Source organism: Trifolium pratense, linkage group LG7 (assembly GCF_020283565.1).
Source record: "Trifolium pratense cultivar HEN17-A07 linkage group LG7, ARS_RC_1.1, whole genome shotgun sequence".
In the NCBI taxonomy this organism is placed as follows: Eukaryota; Viridiplantae; Streptophyta; class Magnoliopsida; order Fabales; family Fabaceae; genus Trifolium; species Trifolium pratense.
Window position 1 is genome coordinate 27,563,117 of NC_060065.1, and position 16,027 is coordinate 27,579,143.

Consider the following 16,027-nt stretch of genomic DNA (forward strand, 5'->3'; position numbering starts at 1 on the left):
TTCGGCATTGCATCTCATTAGTGGGGGAATTCAATTAACTAATTGTTTTATGCTAAATAGAGTGCCTAAGTGCAAGAACAAAATTCACTTGTGAAATTTTGTAGAAAAGACAATTTAACTTGTCTTATTTTTTGAACTTGGAGTAATTTGACGTAGGTTCAAATTCTCGACTCCTAGAGAGTTAAACTCACTAGTAAAGCCCATGAATGTGTATTTGTTGATACACAGTTATCATCAAAGCTTGTAGGTTGTAGCCTAAATGCTAAAATGATCATAGAATCAATAGATGATTTCTATGAAAATGAATTTCTCTTTAAAATTGGGAAATAGTGGGGGCTCTAGTGGAGGCATTGTACCTGATCACATTCCAGTGATCAGAAGCAGTAATGAGAACATCGAACAAGATGTAATAGAACCTCAAAGAGGTAAGATAGCAAAAAGTTGCTAAAAAGTATGAACCTGATTACATGGTTTATAGATTAGAAAAGGATCCACGAACCTCCAAGAAACTGTCTTTCTTGGATGCTGATTTATGGTGGTAGCCGTAAATGATAAGATGAATTATCTATTGTCTAATAAGACTTGACATTTAGTAGACTTGCCTATGAGTACAAATTGAATGATTATAAATAAACTTTAGAAAGGAAAACAAAGATATATCTTTTCAACATGTTTTCTCCAATTACAAGAATAATATTCATAAGGCCAAATGAATGTTATAACTACTTTTCTAAATAGTGAATTGGAAGAAGAATTTTTTATGGAACAACCTAAATATTTTTTTAACTCATGGGCATGAAAACTAAAGTCGATAAGTTGGATAAGACTTTGTAGAGTCTTAAACAAGTCATATGAAATGACATGAAAAGTTTGACAATTTGATGATTGTCAAATGAATTTCGAAGTAAATGTAATCTTGGATATTGAGATTATTGATTCATGAATGCAAATTTCCTTAAATCAATCTCACTATGATGAGAAAGTTTTAAAGATAAATATTTACTGAATGCAAACTTATTTGCATACTATATGATCATAGTGTAAACACTATGGAAGAGCACTGTTGAAAGTGTAATACAATCAGAATATGAAAGCATTATTGACATTCGGTATGTCACTGATTGTACTTGACCCGACATTGCATATGTCGTAGCATTGCATATGTTGTGGTATTGTTGTGCAGGTTTGTTAGTAAACCGAAGAACTAGCATTGGTATGCTATTGAGAGATTCATGAGATAAAAATGACCATGAATCTCATATTTCATTATTATTAGAGATTTTCTGATGTTCTTGAATGATACAGTGATGTAGATTGGAATACATTATTATATTATTCCAAAATAATTAGTGACTATATATTTGAAATATATAGTAGAGAAACTGTTTCTTGGAAATCAGAGAAATATACTATATTGGCTTAATCCAATATGAAGTCTGAAATGATACCATTAGCCACAGCTAGTGAAGAAGCAAGTTGATTGCTTGCAATTTGAGATTCCTTTATGGAATAATCTATGCCAGATGTGTTGATCTGTTGCGATAGTACCGCGGCTATTGCATAAATTGAGAACCGTTATTATAATGGTAAAAGACGTCGAATAAAAAGAAAGCACAACACAGTAAGATAGTTAGTCTCTAAAGGTGTTGTAAGAATGGGTCATGATCACACTGATGAAAAATTTAGCAGATCCTTTGACGAAAGGAATAGCTAAAGAGGAAGTCCATAATACATCTGGAAAGATGGGACTAATTAATGCCTAAATGAATTTCTCATGATGGAAACCCAACCTAAATGACTGGAGATCCCAAGAAATAGGTTCAATGGGTAATAACAAGTTGTGAGGAGTTAAAGATGATCATGCAAGTAAAAATAAGAAAAGCATCATTCCTGAAAGCGAAAGGATGAGATAATAATACTCTTAATGAGATCTATACTCTATATGAGTGGAGTACCGAGCTTCAGGAGTACTCTTGATAGACTCACCTATATGAATGTGGAACTGAGGCCGGTTCCTATGGAATTTAGAGGCGAATTCCTAGAGCGTTCATGAAACTGGGATACACGTGCAAGACCATAAAAGCACGGGCTATAAAGATACACCTTAAGAAAAGGTTGTGTGCAGATTTGAGAAAAATCCGAGATAGAGTTCAAGACAAGTGTCACTCTTACTAAATCGGACTCTTACTTGCTATGTAAAGGTTCAAGTCATAGACACCTTTGCTTATGCACAATCTTTTAGAAGCATCCTACGATACTTTGAAATTTTCTTTTAAATTCAAGTGGGGGATTGTTGGAGAAAGTTCACATTGGTGTGTGAATTGAAAATAAAATTGTCCCATATCGGGTACTAGAGCAACTAGTGTGTTGTAGCATACTAGTGTGTAGTTTGAGGAAATAAATAAATTAATTTTGATATCGGTTACAAACTTTATTTATTTATTTATTATTCATTATTTAAGGTTATAATGGTGCTTAAAAACTCTAACCGAAAAATTGAATGGTGGTAGCCAAAGTAAAAGAATTAGAGTAGCTCATATTATTGTATGGAAGATCAGAAACCAAAACTGATTACCTAGCAGCGCAAATACTTTAGAATGAATTTTGTCAATGTGATTCTTGATTGAATTAATTTAGTAAGCCTATGAACATGTGAGTTTTAGTTCTTTTGGTTTTTTACTAAACAATCATGGTGGCTACGAAATACGGCGAAGACCTTGTTTGTCTTTTATCTTGGTCTTCATTTACTAGCCATACTGTAATTCTGTTGTAGGCTCAATTTTGAGGTTAGTTAATATCTCTTATTTGCCTTTATTATGTAGTGATGCTATATCATTGAAACTCATCATAGAATTTGATATTAGTATGAACATGATATAGATATAAAACTATTTGCTGATGGAAATATTATAGATAAAATTTGTTCATTTGAATTCGATGAAATTGTCATGGTTTAGAATTTTATACTAAACATGTTAAGAATTCTTTTTCTTGAGAAAGGTCACTTAAGGTGATCAGAAAGTTATTTTTCGAAAGATGATTTAGGAAGTTGTTTTTCGGTAAAATTGATTTAAAAAGTTATTTGATTCCAAATTATGTTTTGATTATGAATATGAATTTTCTTTGGAGATTTTAAGTTTGATATGTCTATATTGAACTTGTTCTACTGTTTGTTAGACTTATAATTTTTTATAAAACTTCTATTGTGATTCATCAATTGATTTTGTTCAAAGAGAACATAAGATAAATTTTTTTGTATATTTTATAAGTTGAAATTTTCTTAATAAAGAGAAACCTTATTTGGTTTAAAAGTGATCAAGTATCACTAGTTCCTTCAAATAAAGAATGGTCTTAGTATCATAATCCCTTTGATTTAAAATTGGTCTTAGTACCATATTGGAATGACCTTAGTGTCATTATATTGATTGATATTGTAGTATCATCAATACATGTGGTATTGTAGTATCACATGTGGTATCGTAGTACCGTTGATTCATAGATTGATGTCGTAGCATCAATTTGAGTGGTATTGTAGTACCACTGAATCACCGATGAATCATAGATTGATGTTGTAGCATCAATTCGAGTGGTATTGTAGTACCATTCAAGAAGGTGTATTCTTTGACCGATTTCTACCGTGCAGTATCATATCGGTATACAGTTGTAACTGAGCTGTTTTATCTTGGGGACGGCGTGGTTGATAGTTTGCTTGCACAATTTTGGGCAGTGCCACGAAACGTCTTAAAGAGAGCGACCTAGTCCGCGACTCAACCCAATAATCTTTTCGGTGGCTGTAAAAATTTATTTTTAAACGGTTTTTTAAATCCGAAAACAACAGTTGGGAAGTAATTTTGAAGTGAAATTTGATATAAGTAGTATTTTGACGAGATTGTAATTAAATGTGGGAATATTTTGGGTACACTAAAATGAAGTTGACATATCAAAGGAACACGTATACATGTCTGAATGAGTGTCTGTGAAAACTATTATAAATGACAATAGACATGGTTGTCTCTCTTGACTGCATTAAGACCAAGTACATATATATAATACATATATGTTTGTGAGAGTGAGAGTAGTGTGTGTATGATGAATCAATAGAGAGAGATTCAACATATGAATGAAAATGATACTTACAAAATAGTGGTCCCATTTGTTAGGTCCACTAAGACATAAAGAATTTGTTGTGGGGAGCCTTAAATAATTAGGACCCCTCACCCCACATGATGTTAGTAGTTTTATTTTTTCTCTCTAATTTGTCCTTTTTTTTTCTTTCTAATAATAACCTTACCCTGCCATTTTTCACCTGCTCTTTGCTTCTTTTCTACGTCTTGCAGGAACAAGATTGATGGATTCTCAAATTATTATTATTATTATTATTATTATTATTATTATTATTATTATTATAGCAATAGCATTAGCATTAGCATTAGCATTAGCATTCATTCAGATTCAGAGAGGAACAACAACTTCAGAATACAATACTCACTTTTCTCTGACCCCTTATAACAGTACTACCTTTCCTTTAATTGTAATTAATAATATCAATTAATTATTTTTATTATTCCAAAATATGCCAATACAATACTATACCAGATTAAAAGGGACATGACGGATATAAGGTTAGATATTCTGAGGGAAAGTTGATCAGCAATTAGATTTGGTTCTCTAAATATTATACCAGAAAAGTTAAAGTCAAGGCTTTTGGTGATCTCGAGGGAAAAACAAAAACAGGGTAAGATGAATTGGAAGAACTAATTATTGTTTAGGTAATTTTATACTCCTTCCGTCTCATTTTAAATGACCTATTTGATCATTTCTCACACTTTAAAAGAGAGAGTTGTATAATTATTAAAATGTCTTTATTATTCACTTTTCATAGCTGCACAAGTGACCTTTTTCGATACTAGTAATAATGATTAAAGGGTAAAATTGAAAAAAATAATTTTGAAAATTGTATAGGTCATTTATATTGAGACAAATTAAAGTAAAAAAAATGTCATTTAAAATGTAACGATTTATTAGGTCCCAAATAAATACAACAATCACACTAATCAGCCGGTTTATATTACCTTTCACTAAATTACTATAGTATACAATCTCCACTCTTAATTTAAAGATCAAAAGTCTGAAATAAACAACAATTGCATATAGTAATTGCGTGTAATTCAATTCAGACTTTTTATTAGGCAGTAGCAATAGTACTTATACTTCAAAACCATTTCAAAAATTTTGAAGCGTTGATCCATCTAAAAATCATGAGATACTCTCCCACATTGGAAGTAGCCTTGTGATGATCTGGATTTTTGTAAATAGTAGTAGTAGCCTTGTGATGATCTAAAAACAGTGTAAGTGCTGTGTGGGGGTGGCTGCTGAAAGAGGGAAAAAAGTGATGACTGACAAAAGTGAAAGGATCGATCAAGATAAAAGAAAGAAACAGAAGACGCTCTGACCATTTAGCTCTCTCCACTGTTTCACTTCCAGATAATAAATAAACAACAGACACACATATGAATGTTCATAAAGAAGAAGAAAATCAAATCATCGGAGAAAATAAGGATAATTTCATGGCGTTGCTTAAACAGTTTAAGTTGAAGATATTCATAACAATTAAAATGACGGCTTTGGTCTGTTTTTGTTTTTTTTTTATTTTAAATGAAATGCTAATTCACTGTTATTGATTTCTCTTGTAGCTAAGAACATGGAGAGTAAATGAAGCTGAACGTGTACCTTAGAAAAACACTGCTAAGCTTAATTTATTTTGGCTTTTTTAAATAATTTTTTTATTTATCATCATTGGATAAAAACAACACTAACCCCCCCCTCCTATTATAATTATTTCTCGGATTTCGAAGATTTATGCTGCGACTTCGTCTACGATTCTGACCTCACCAGGGATCGATCGGTTCAGAATTTTAACTGTCAATTTGTCCACAAATCATCATTTTGTGAAAAATGCTTAAAAAAAACCATTAATTATTAATAAAATAACAAAAATTAAGAAAATAATTTAATTGGATCCTAAATAGTACATGAGAAAGATTGGTTGATAAATCATTTGTTTGATATACGAAATGACAAAGCCATTGAAAACTCACACATACAAAGTGGAGTGACCAAAGTTGGAACCTCAGTCATCACGTTCAACAGTAGCAATTTCAATATTTCTACCGGTTGAACTAGGATTTGTGGACAGATCGGTTTATTTTTAAGTGTTGTAATTTGACCATAATTTTTTTATTAATATATAAAAACAAATGTTAACATGTAAATTTTTCATATTGTTTTTATAATAAATAATTAAATATATTAGTGATCAAAGTTGTAATTGACATGTAGGCGTTACAAAGTGATCCTTAAAAAACGGAGGGAGTAATATATTTAATTTAAAATTTAGATATAAATTAACTTTTGTACTAACTCAATTTTTTCATATATGTATCATTAGATGAATTATACATTTTTATTTGGTTGAAATACATCTAAAATTTAGATACTCAATTTCAACTATGATATATTAGGTTCAAATTAAGATGATGATATTCAATCTAATAATATTAGTATTATTGGTTGAGTTATATATTAGAGATGAGTATAATATTACTAATTAGTGTTTTAAAAATCGAACTGGACCGGTCGATTGGACTAAAAACAGGAAGAGTAACTGGTTTTATCCAGTTTACTTTTATTTTTTATAATCAAATATTAGTGGTTAGTAATAGTATGTTAGAGAGGATAAATTTGTTAATAGATCTAAGAAGAAATTCATTATTAGTAATATATATGTTATAGATCTAAGAAGAAATTCATTATTAGTAATATATATGTTATAGATCTAAGAAGAAATTCATTATTAGTAATATATATGCTTAATTAGTAAAATGGTCCCTTAAAAATATTTTTGGTTTTACATTGGTCCTTTAAAGAAAAAAAGGTCTGAATAGGTCCCTTAAAGAAAAAAGGTCCGAATAGGTCCCTTAAAGACATATTCGTTAATCAGTTTGGTCCTATTCAGACCTCTTTTTAGTGACCAAACTGATTAACGGAGATGTCTTTAAGGGACCTATTCAGACATTTTTTTCTTTAAGGGACCTATTTGGACCTTTTTTTGTTAAGGGACCTATTTGGACATTTTTTTTCTTTAAGAGACCTATTTGGACCTTTTTTTCTTTAAGGGACCAATCTGAAATCAAAAATGTCTTTAAGAAACCATTTTACTAATTAAGCCTAATATATATCTCAAGTTGGAACTAACTCCTTAATACCCTTCTTGTGTCTCAACTCATACCACTTGACTATTGTTTCGAAGAGTTATATTTTAAGCCTAGCGGCCAGCGAAATCTTCACATTCACATGTTATTCTTATTCTGTTTTTTTTTTTTTTTTTTTTTTCCTTCATAACATCTGAGTTTTATTTGCAGGACTTTTAATTTTTTTTATTAATAGATATATATCTAAAGCCAAAACAAAATGAAATATTTTTTGGCATGCATGCAACTTATTGTCAATGTAGCTGCAGATTGTGAATTATGAAATGTCACTGTTTCACTTCACTGCAATATTGTCTGGGGTTGAGTGTTTGAAGTAAATGATAGTAACAGTTTCAAAGGTGTAGCTACTTCTTGGAAGTGTGTGACAAAAGGGAAAAAAAACCCTAAGCTTTGAACTACTACTACTACTACTATAGCTACTTTTTTGTATTAATAATTGGATTGGATGCAATGAGGACAGTGACTGTGTGGCTCACTATTTAGCACATTTTTTATTCAAGAAAAATAAGCCTCAGTTTCACACTCAGTAGCTATAAGCAGATATTGAATTAATGCATCATCTTACCTTTTTTTTTTTCTGATGATGAAAACTACATTTCAATACAAGTTTGGATTTGTAGCAGATAGAGACACAAGTTCAGAAAAAACACTGCTCGTTTTCCTGTTAGTTGAGTTTTCATCCCCCCCCCCAAAAAAAAAAAAAAACCCTACATATATATTCACAGATTTTTTTGCATCAAAAGTTGTTACAAAGTACTCTACATGAGATTGAGACTTGAGAGTGACCATCAATATATACTTTGAAGTTTGAACTCAATCCAAATATACATATCTTTGTTTCTGTGTTTTTGATTGTGACATTTTGCCAATAATAATCAACTTAACTCAACTACTCCTGCCTGGTCTTTACTGACCTCACTTCTTCTTTCTCCAGTGCCTTTATTTTAGTGAGTACTTAATATGGATGCAGGCTAAACCAATTTTGGTCATTAATAGAGCAAATAAATCTACAAATTTGGCTGGTTAAGAGCTCCTCTAAGGACGGATCATTCAGGAGAACCTGAGTTCGATTCTTGGTGAGATTTTTTATTTTTTTTTTTTAAAAAATAACTTTACTTACCTCGTGGTTAAACTTTGGATTACCGGAGTCTCGTTCCTTTAAGAACCAAAGGGTTAATAAATAAAAAGGCAAATATTTTCAAGTCATTGCTAGCCACAATTACAAAGAGAAAGGAAAAATTAAAGTTGGAATAAAAAAACAAAGGCAAGGAATATATGATTGCTAGGGTAAGTAAGATAGATATAGGAAGACTAAGCCATAGAGTTAGGCCTTAGAATCAATAAAACGATATTATGCTTCATTTCATTTATTCTTGATGATAATTAATAATAAATAAATAAACAAATGACAGAGAATGTCAACTCAAACCGCATGCATACTCTATTGCACATACATGCCTATAATAGAGAGTTTTGCATTTTAAGTTAATACAGAAACAAAGACTAGTGTTGATATTTAGTAGCCATACATTATACTATCATGCATGCCCTATATACCAACTTATTCACTAGCTAGCTAGGTTTTAAAACAACACTCCCTCATCAACATTACAAATACAAAAAACATTTATTCAAATTACTATTAAATAAAAAACACAAAAGATTAAGAACTCCCACAACACTCCAACTAAGGCTAATTTCATTCATAGCCATAGAAAGAACCTAGACTTTTATAATACATACCCATTACCCACACACCATGGACCATGCCAAACAACTCTCAAGAGACATATATAACACAACATTAAGAAACCCTAGCTGGATAGGAATTCAGAACTCACAAATTACCTCCTCCTACACCTCCTCCTCTTCCTCCTACACCTCCACTTAAATCATCAGAAGAGGTATCATTCCATGGAATAGCATAAGGAAAAGAGTAAAAACCACTTCCATCAATATTACCACCATTACCAAATCTTGAACCAAACTGTAATTGTCTCTGAGGTGTTAATTGTTGATGATGATGATGATGATGAAACGAAGCCGGAACAACAAGAGGAGGAAGAGGTGGAAGAGATGAATCATTGTAAGCAAATCGAAGAAGATCCGCATTAGCAGAATCAAGTTCTTTTTGAAGCCGTTGAACTTGTCTCTGAAGGAAAGAAATAGCACCAACACAGCCATAAACCGGATCCCTCACGCGCGCTTCCGCTTCATAAGCAAGTGAATTCACTGCATCTTCTCTTTGGTGAGGGAGGAGTTCGTTGAGGATCTTTGTCACGTTGCTTGCGCCAAAGATCTTGTGAACGTTTGCGAATTTTTGTGGCTCTTCTGGTGGAAAGTATGGTGCGAAAATGCAACCTGGCATGCATTTTCGACGAAGAAATTTGCAGGCTGCACATGGTGAATTGTATGAGCTTGATGATGCCATTGTTTTTCCTGCGCTAAAAAAGAAACAATAAATTGTGTCATAAAATTTATCAATCGATCTCATCCAACCATGAATTTTCCCTGCTTAATCAGTTTTACAATCTTATAATTATGAAACTCAATGGTCACTAAAATTAAAAGACTATCAGATCTAAAACTATTAATTAATTTCAGTTACATTTTTTTTTTTTAAATAACATAATTTCAGTTACATTTCACCATTTTATTTTCTTTGATTTGATCAAATCGTAATTAATGATTCATAAACATAAACATATATATAATGAAAAGCAAAAGAAGAAGAAGAAGAAGAAGAAGAAGAAATATTATATATAGATTTTGGGTTAGTATTGATGACTCAAATCTTATAGTATAGATCCCTTAAGACTTTAATTATATGATCCATCCCTCCTAAAATCTCTTACATTGACTCTTCCCTACTTAGTACATATACAACAATACACGTACATGAGACTTTACTTTGTTGGTTGATTTAATAAATTATGGTCAGTTATAACTTTTTTATATTATATTACATATATATGACTATGACTATCTTTATTTCCTGTTTAAAATCTATTTTCTTCTTTTCTTTCCATCTTCCTTTTTCAATTTCATATAAGAGAAAAATATCAATGAACAAAGTCCTTTTTATTTCCCTTGAATTTTAGCCCTTAAGATTAGTTTATTAATTGGTTTGTTTTATGTTCTTCTTCTTTTTCTTGACTAGTGCATATATGGAAAACTTTACATATATATGTATCTTTCTTCTTCTGGAACTAAGCTGCATGACCAAGTTAAAAAGTTATATATTTCATTTGAAAATTAAATAAATTGAACCAAAGATCTAGCTGCAGCAAAGAACTACTACCTTCGTTCCAAAATATAAGCAAAATCTGGTTGCAGCTATGATAAATTAAGCAAAGCCCTAAACAGCGTCTTTTCAAAAGGATCCATTTTTTCAAGAAACCATTACTATATTTAAAAGAACATAAAACATAGAAAATAATTATATAAAGAAAAGAGGGAAGCTATGTACATGAACATGATTTTACCTGTTTGTGATACTATGTAGAGGTTTCTTTGATCAGAAGAATTATACTAAAAGGAAAGTACCTTTTGAAGCTGTTCTTGTACCTTCTTCACAAAGGCAAAATATAGCCTTAGCTAATTAATGAGAGGTAAAAGATGACACAGATTTGCTAGAGGAGGAGCACTATATACCCTTAAAGAGGAAACCCTAATTGGAAGAGAGAGAGAGAGAGAGAGAGAGAGAGAGAGAGAGAGAGAGAGAGAGAGAGAGAGAGGGAATGCAAAGGGAAAGAGATAGAAAGATAAAAGAGATGATAGAGAATGTGAAAGCTTAAATAATTAAATGGCAAAAGGTTATAATAATATTATGTGAGAGGAAGGGCAAAACAGCATTGAGTGGATGGAGAAGGGAATGGATGCAAAAGACAAAGGTAATAAAATGGAGGTACACTTGAAAAGAATAATGACTATGACCTTGCATCTAATATTATTATCAGGAATGTGGGGATGTCTCCCATTCTTATTCCCTCCTTAACTCATGCACACTCACATTAATTAATTTCATTTCATTTTGAGAAAATATTAAGTGAAGCTGATATTTAATCACGATCTTGCTAATTAATCGTAATGTGTTTTTTAACTAAAATTAATTAGTGTTGCTCATGAGGTTTTTAGAGTAGAAATCGAATTCGATATTACAAAATTTACAACACTCACCTACTTTATTTATCAACTAGACTATTACCCGTGCGATGCACGAGTGTGATGCGTTGTTTTATATTATAACGTGGAAAATACAATAGTAACAAAATACAATAGTAACAATTTTATAAATAATTTTACCTTTCTTTACATGGCATGTGCACCGGCTTATCCACCAAATCATTAAAATTTCTTCATAAAGAAATGATAAACTAAAGTGTTAAAAACCAATTTCCAAATAAAAGAAAACTACTAAAGTAAAATAGATATAAAATTGCGGCTCACAATAAAAATGAAAATACTTCACATTATCTTTATATGAATCTCTCAAAATAATCTATTCAAAAGTTTGTATAAAATAATCTTAAAATCACTTAAAAAGATGACAAAATATATTTACATGAGCTACCATTTTTCATAAGTAAGGATGTAACAAAAGTGAAAATAGAAGCGTTTATCCTCTTCTCCTAAGTCATATATATATATATATATATATATATATATATATATATATATATATATATATATATGAGGAGGGTTATATTGACTCCAAGAGTAACTCTTTTGAGTTACTCCACATCCTAACCCTTTATTTTGTTTTAATCTAATGGACCAATATTAATCATCATTACTAATCATGTGACCTCATGTTTCTTAACTATTCTCACAATATTTATAGATTCCTTTAATTACTCTATATTTACATTTCCTTTTATTCTATCAAAAGTATTATTTATTTAATTTTTAAAGTCACTAGGTTTGGTCTATTGATGATGTATTTGGGTAGTACGTTATAGGTCCTGGGTTCGATCCACGGTCATCGTAAACCAAAAAAAAAAGTCTTTTTTTTTTCTGAAAAAAATAAATCATTATTTTCTTTTCCATTGATTATGATAAAATCATTCACCATTTCTTCTTATTTATCAACCAAAAAAACCAAAAGAAATTCATGATTGCCATACGTGCTAGTGTAAGATCAAAGTAATTTTTTTTTTATGCAAGAGATCAAGATTAAGAAGAAAAAAATGTGGGAAAAAATAGCACCATTTCTTTCTGTTTTTGTTTTTACCAATAATTAATTTTGGATTCTTGTATTAATATTTTAGGAAAAAATGAATATACATAAAGTAATAAATGGAAACCATAAATTGAAATAAATAAAATGGAATCCATAAATATTGTGAGAATAGTTAAGAAAGATGAGGTCACATAATTACTAATGATGATTAATATTGGTCCATTAGATTAAAACAAAATAAAGGGTTAGGATATGGAGTAACTCAAAAGAGTTACTCTTGGAGTCAATATAACCCTCCTATATATATATATATATATATATATAAAGACAATACGTTAAGAATTCACATGAATTTTTATTTTTATATTAGCCTTTAGAGGAACATTGTCCTAGCTACCCGAACCAAAAAGACGGCAATACTTATACGACCAATCATTTTTCATAAGTAAGGATACAACAAAAGTGAAAATAGAAGTCTTCTATTCTCTTCTCTCAAGTCAAATAAAAAAAAAAGTCATATATCACAATAGGATTAAAGAAATTAAAAAATAATTAAAGTTAGAAAATATTAGTGTTAAAGATACACATATACTTACATGAGCAACTATTTTTTATAGACTTCCCGAACAATAATGATGCAACAAAAGTACAAAATAGAAGTCCCCTCATTTACATGAAAAATAGTCATGAGTAAAATTATCTTCAAGATATTAAGACCCAAAATAAAACAATTGTATTACAAATAGTTACCTTTTCTTGAGAATAATAATAAAAACTATACAAAGTTATATTAACCTTCCTTCAAAAGAAGTTGTCCTACCTAAACATGAAAACATGAAAGTTGGCAATACAAAATGAAAAGGCTAGGTGTAAGAATGAAACTAAATATATATCGAAGAATCACATCACTTGGTCTTTAATTAGTGCAAATGCAAATAAATATGTGAACTAAAAAGTTACTTTGCATTAGAGAAAGTGATGTGTAATTAAAATCTACTGTTATGCAAATGAAATGTCTCATGAATAAGAATTATGAGTAAACTTTCCAATTTTTATAATAAAACTCATTTATAAGAATATGGTTGTAGGTTTATAACATAAAAAATAAAAGAAAAGAAATGATATATAGCGATGACAATAATGTAAGGATAAGTGATGTGGCATTTTAAGCGGCTCACGTGGCTAAATAAAAAAATTTCATTGGTTTAAATGGATTAAGATTTAGAGGAGTAGTAGGAGAACTATCTAGGATTTATATATATAGATTATTACTTTTTTTAACAAGTGTATCAATTATTACTTGAGGTAGACTCTATTTACTTGAGCTAGACTTTGATGGTTACTGTTGCGCTATTTGAATAAAAAATATTAAACTTAAGTGGTTAATGAACTTTTTCTAAAACGAAATTAAATCACAAAAGAGTAATGGAAAAAAAAGGTTTCGTTCATTTTAATGGAAAAATATATCATATAATATATATATAAAGAGTACAAAGAGTACAATAAGTACTTGAGAGAGAGAGAGAGAGAGAGAGAGAGAGAATCGAGGCGTTTTGGTTTTTGGAAGTCGGCGTTGTCTCACATTAGGAATAGATTGTCTGGATGGAAGAGTTGCTTCATTTCTTTTGGTGGTCGTCTGATTCTTCTTAAGTTTGTCTTGACCTTTCTACCTGTCTACGCTCTTTCCTTCTTCAAAGCTCCCTCAGGTAACATTTCTTCTTTTTGTTTTTGTTTTTTTTTTGTGGGGGGTGGGGGGTAGTGAACATCCCGGATGGTAGGGTAGACATATGGGGTGGTTGGTTCGGAGAGGGTGTTTCGAAAAAGGTGGGTGATTTCTTTGCGCTCTGAATTGGCTTCTTACTTCAACATGAAAATTGTATCTCTTTGTGTTAGCTTTTCAACGCATATTCGCGCGACTCAATCGAATACTCGAAGCTCAAGTTATGATATCCTCAATGAGAAGGTGTCAAATTAGTTTATTCAGAAAACAAGTAACGTAAATAAAATAAAAGCAAAATTAAACTAAACTTAGGAAACATACTAAAACAATAAAAATAATGGGAGAAATCATAGAATTTCCGTAGCACGAGATAAAAGAAAATGCATTGATATACTTCTTTTCTTTGCTAGTCTTTGTCGATCAATACTCTCGTGCACTTGCGAGGCTATAAAAAATCTATATGTGTCTTGAAAGCTATGAATATAGTTTCCTAAAATCTAGACCGTTTATTGAGCTTCACTTCATGGATGTTTTTTAAAGGGATGTTATGGTTGTATGACACATGCAACTATTGGTAGAGTCTAAATGATCAAATGCTGCCAGTAACAATAGTAGTTATTAAACAGTAACGACCACATAAACATTTTTATAACAGAGGGTCTTTAAAAGGTCAACGGTGTAGTTTGTCATAAAGTTAAAACACCAATTTCGTACTTAGAAAAACTAAGAACCAAACGTTAAACTTAAATGACCCCAAAATATGCATTTGGCCTAAATTTTAATCACATCTCTATTGTCAATCATATGATCTAAGTTATGAAATTACTTTCTCTACCTCTGGATGTCATGTGAAGGGTCGTCGAACCAGACAACTCATAGGGACTAGATGTAAGATCAGAAGGCTATATAGCTTATGAACTGCATGTTCCTCAAAAGTCCAACATTTATGCTGCTTCCACAGATTCTTCCACTCAACTTTTGCATCATCGTCTTGCCCATAGTTCTATTGAAAAATTGCGCCCTCTAGTGTCTTATGGTTATTTAGGATCTATCACCAATGAGTATTTTGATTACACTACTTGTCAAACTACTAAACAATCAACCTTATCTTTTAATAAAAGTACTTATTTCAACTTTATCATTTGATCTCATGCATTATGATATTTTGGAGTCCTGCTACCACACCTACTATGAAAGGTTCTTTGTATTTTGCTATATTTATTGATGATTATTCTCGTTTTACATGGATATATATAATGAAAAATAGGTACGAGCTTCAAAAAATTTATACCAACTTCCCGAAATGATTCAATCCCAACTTTCTAAAGCCATTAAAGTTTTTCAACGAGATAATACCCTAAAATATCGTTCTAAACTCTCGCCTTTTCTTTGTGAGCCGGGTACCTTGTCCGACTTTCCATGTTCATATACATCTCAGCAAAATGGTCGTGCTAAGAGAAATCATCGTCACATTCTTTACTCAGTTCTGGCCATACTTTTCTCAACCTCTTGTCTAGAATGTGCTTGGGATGAAGTCGCACCTCTTAATGTTGTCCATATAATCAATCGTCTTCTTTCATCTCTCATTGGAACAAAAAATAACAAAAGAACTTTTATTTGAGTGATGCCAAATACAAGAGAAATGAGTCCCTTTTATGGGCCAAAATACAAGAGAAATGATCACATGAACACTTGATTAGCCTGATTAGTGTTGTAAAAGATTTTAGAAATATACAACACTAATCAAGTGATGTATAGCTAATAAAATTAACTATTAATTCGAAAATCACCTAGGCAACCACGCGGAATAATTTATTTTTTGGTTTACAAAAGAGTTAAGCATCGAATCTAATT

The 16,027-nt window shown here is 30.9% G+C and overlaps 1 protein-coding gene across 4 annotated transcripts; it reads right to left on the minus strand.

Moving 5' to 3' along the window:
- Positions 1-8,595: 8,595 nt before the first annotated feature.
- Positions 8,596-11,066, minus strand: LOC123898149 (LOB domain-containing protein 25-like). Of its 4 annotated transcripts, none has more exons than XM_045949039.1 (2): positions 10,757-11,066; positions 8,596-9,710 (listed from the first exon to the last, which is right to left on the minus strand). In XM_045949039.1, exon 2 carries the CDS (start codon positions 9,700-9,702, stop codon positions 9,109-9,111), a length of 594 nt encoding a protein of 197 aa, XP_045804995.1. In that variant the 5' UTR covers positions 9,703-9,710; positions 10,757-11,066; the 3' UTR covers positions 8,596-9,108. The 4 variants fall into 4 exon arrangements, with proteins under 4 accessions (XP_045804995.1, XP_045804996.1, XP_045804997.1 ...); XM_045949040.1 differs by having other exon boundaries at positions 10,818-10,968; XM_045949041.1 differs by having other exon boundaries at positions 8,596-9,715; positions 10,818-10,968.
- Between the last annotated feature and the right edge of the window lie 4,961 nt (positions 11,067-16,027).

What these genes read in the sequence shown, in the direction of transcription:
- LOC123898149 (XM_045949039.1), bottom strand. Translation starts at nt 9,702, where the DNA reads ATGGCATCATCAAGCTCATACAATTCACCATGTGCAGCCTGCAAATTT.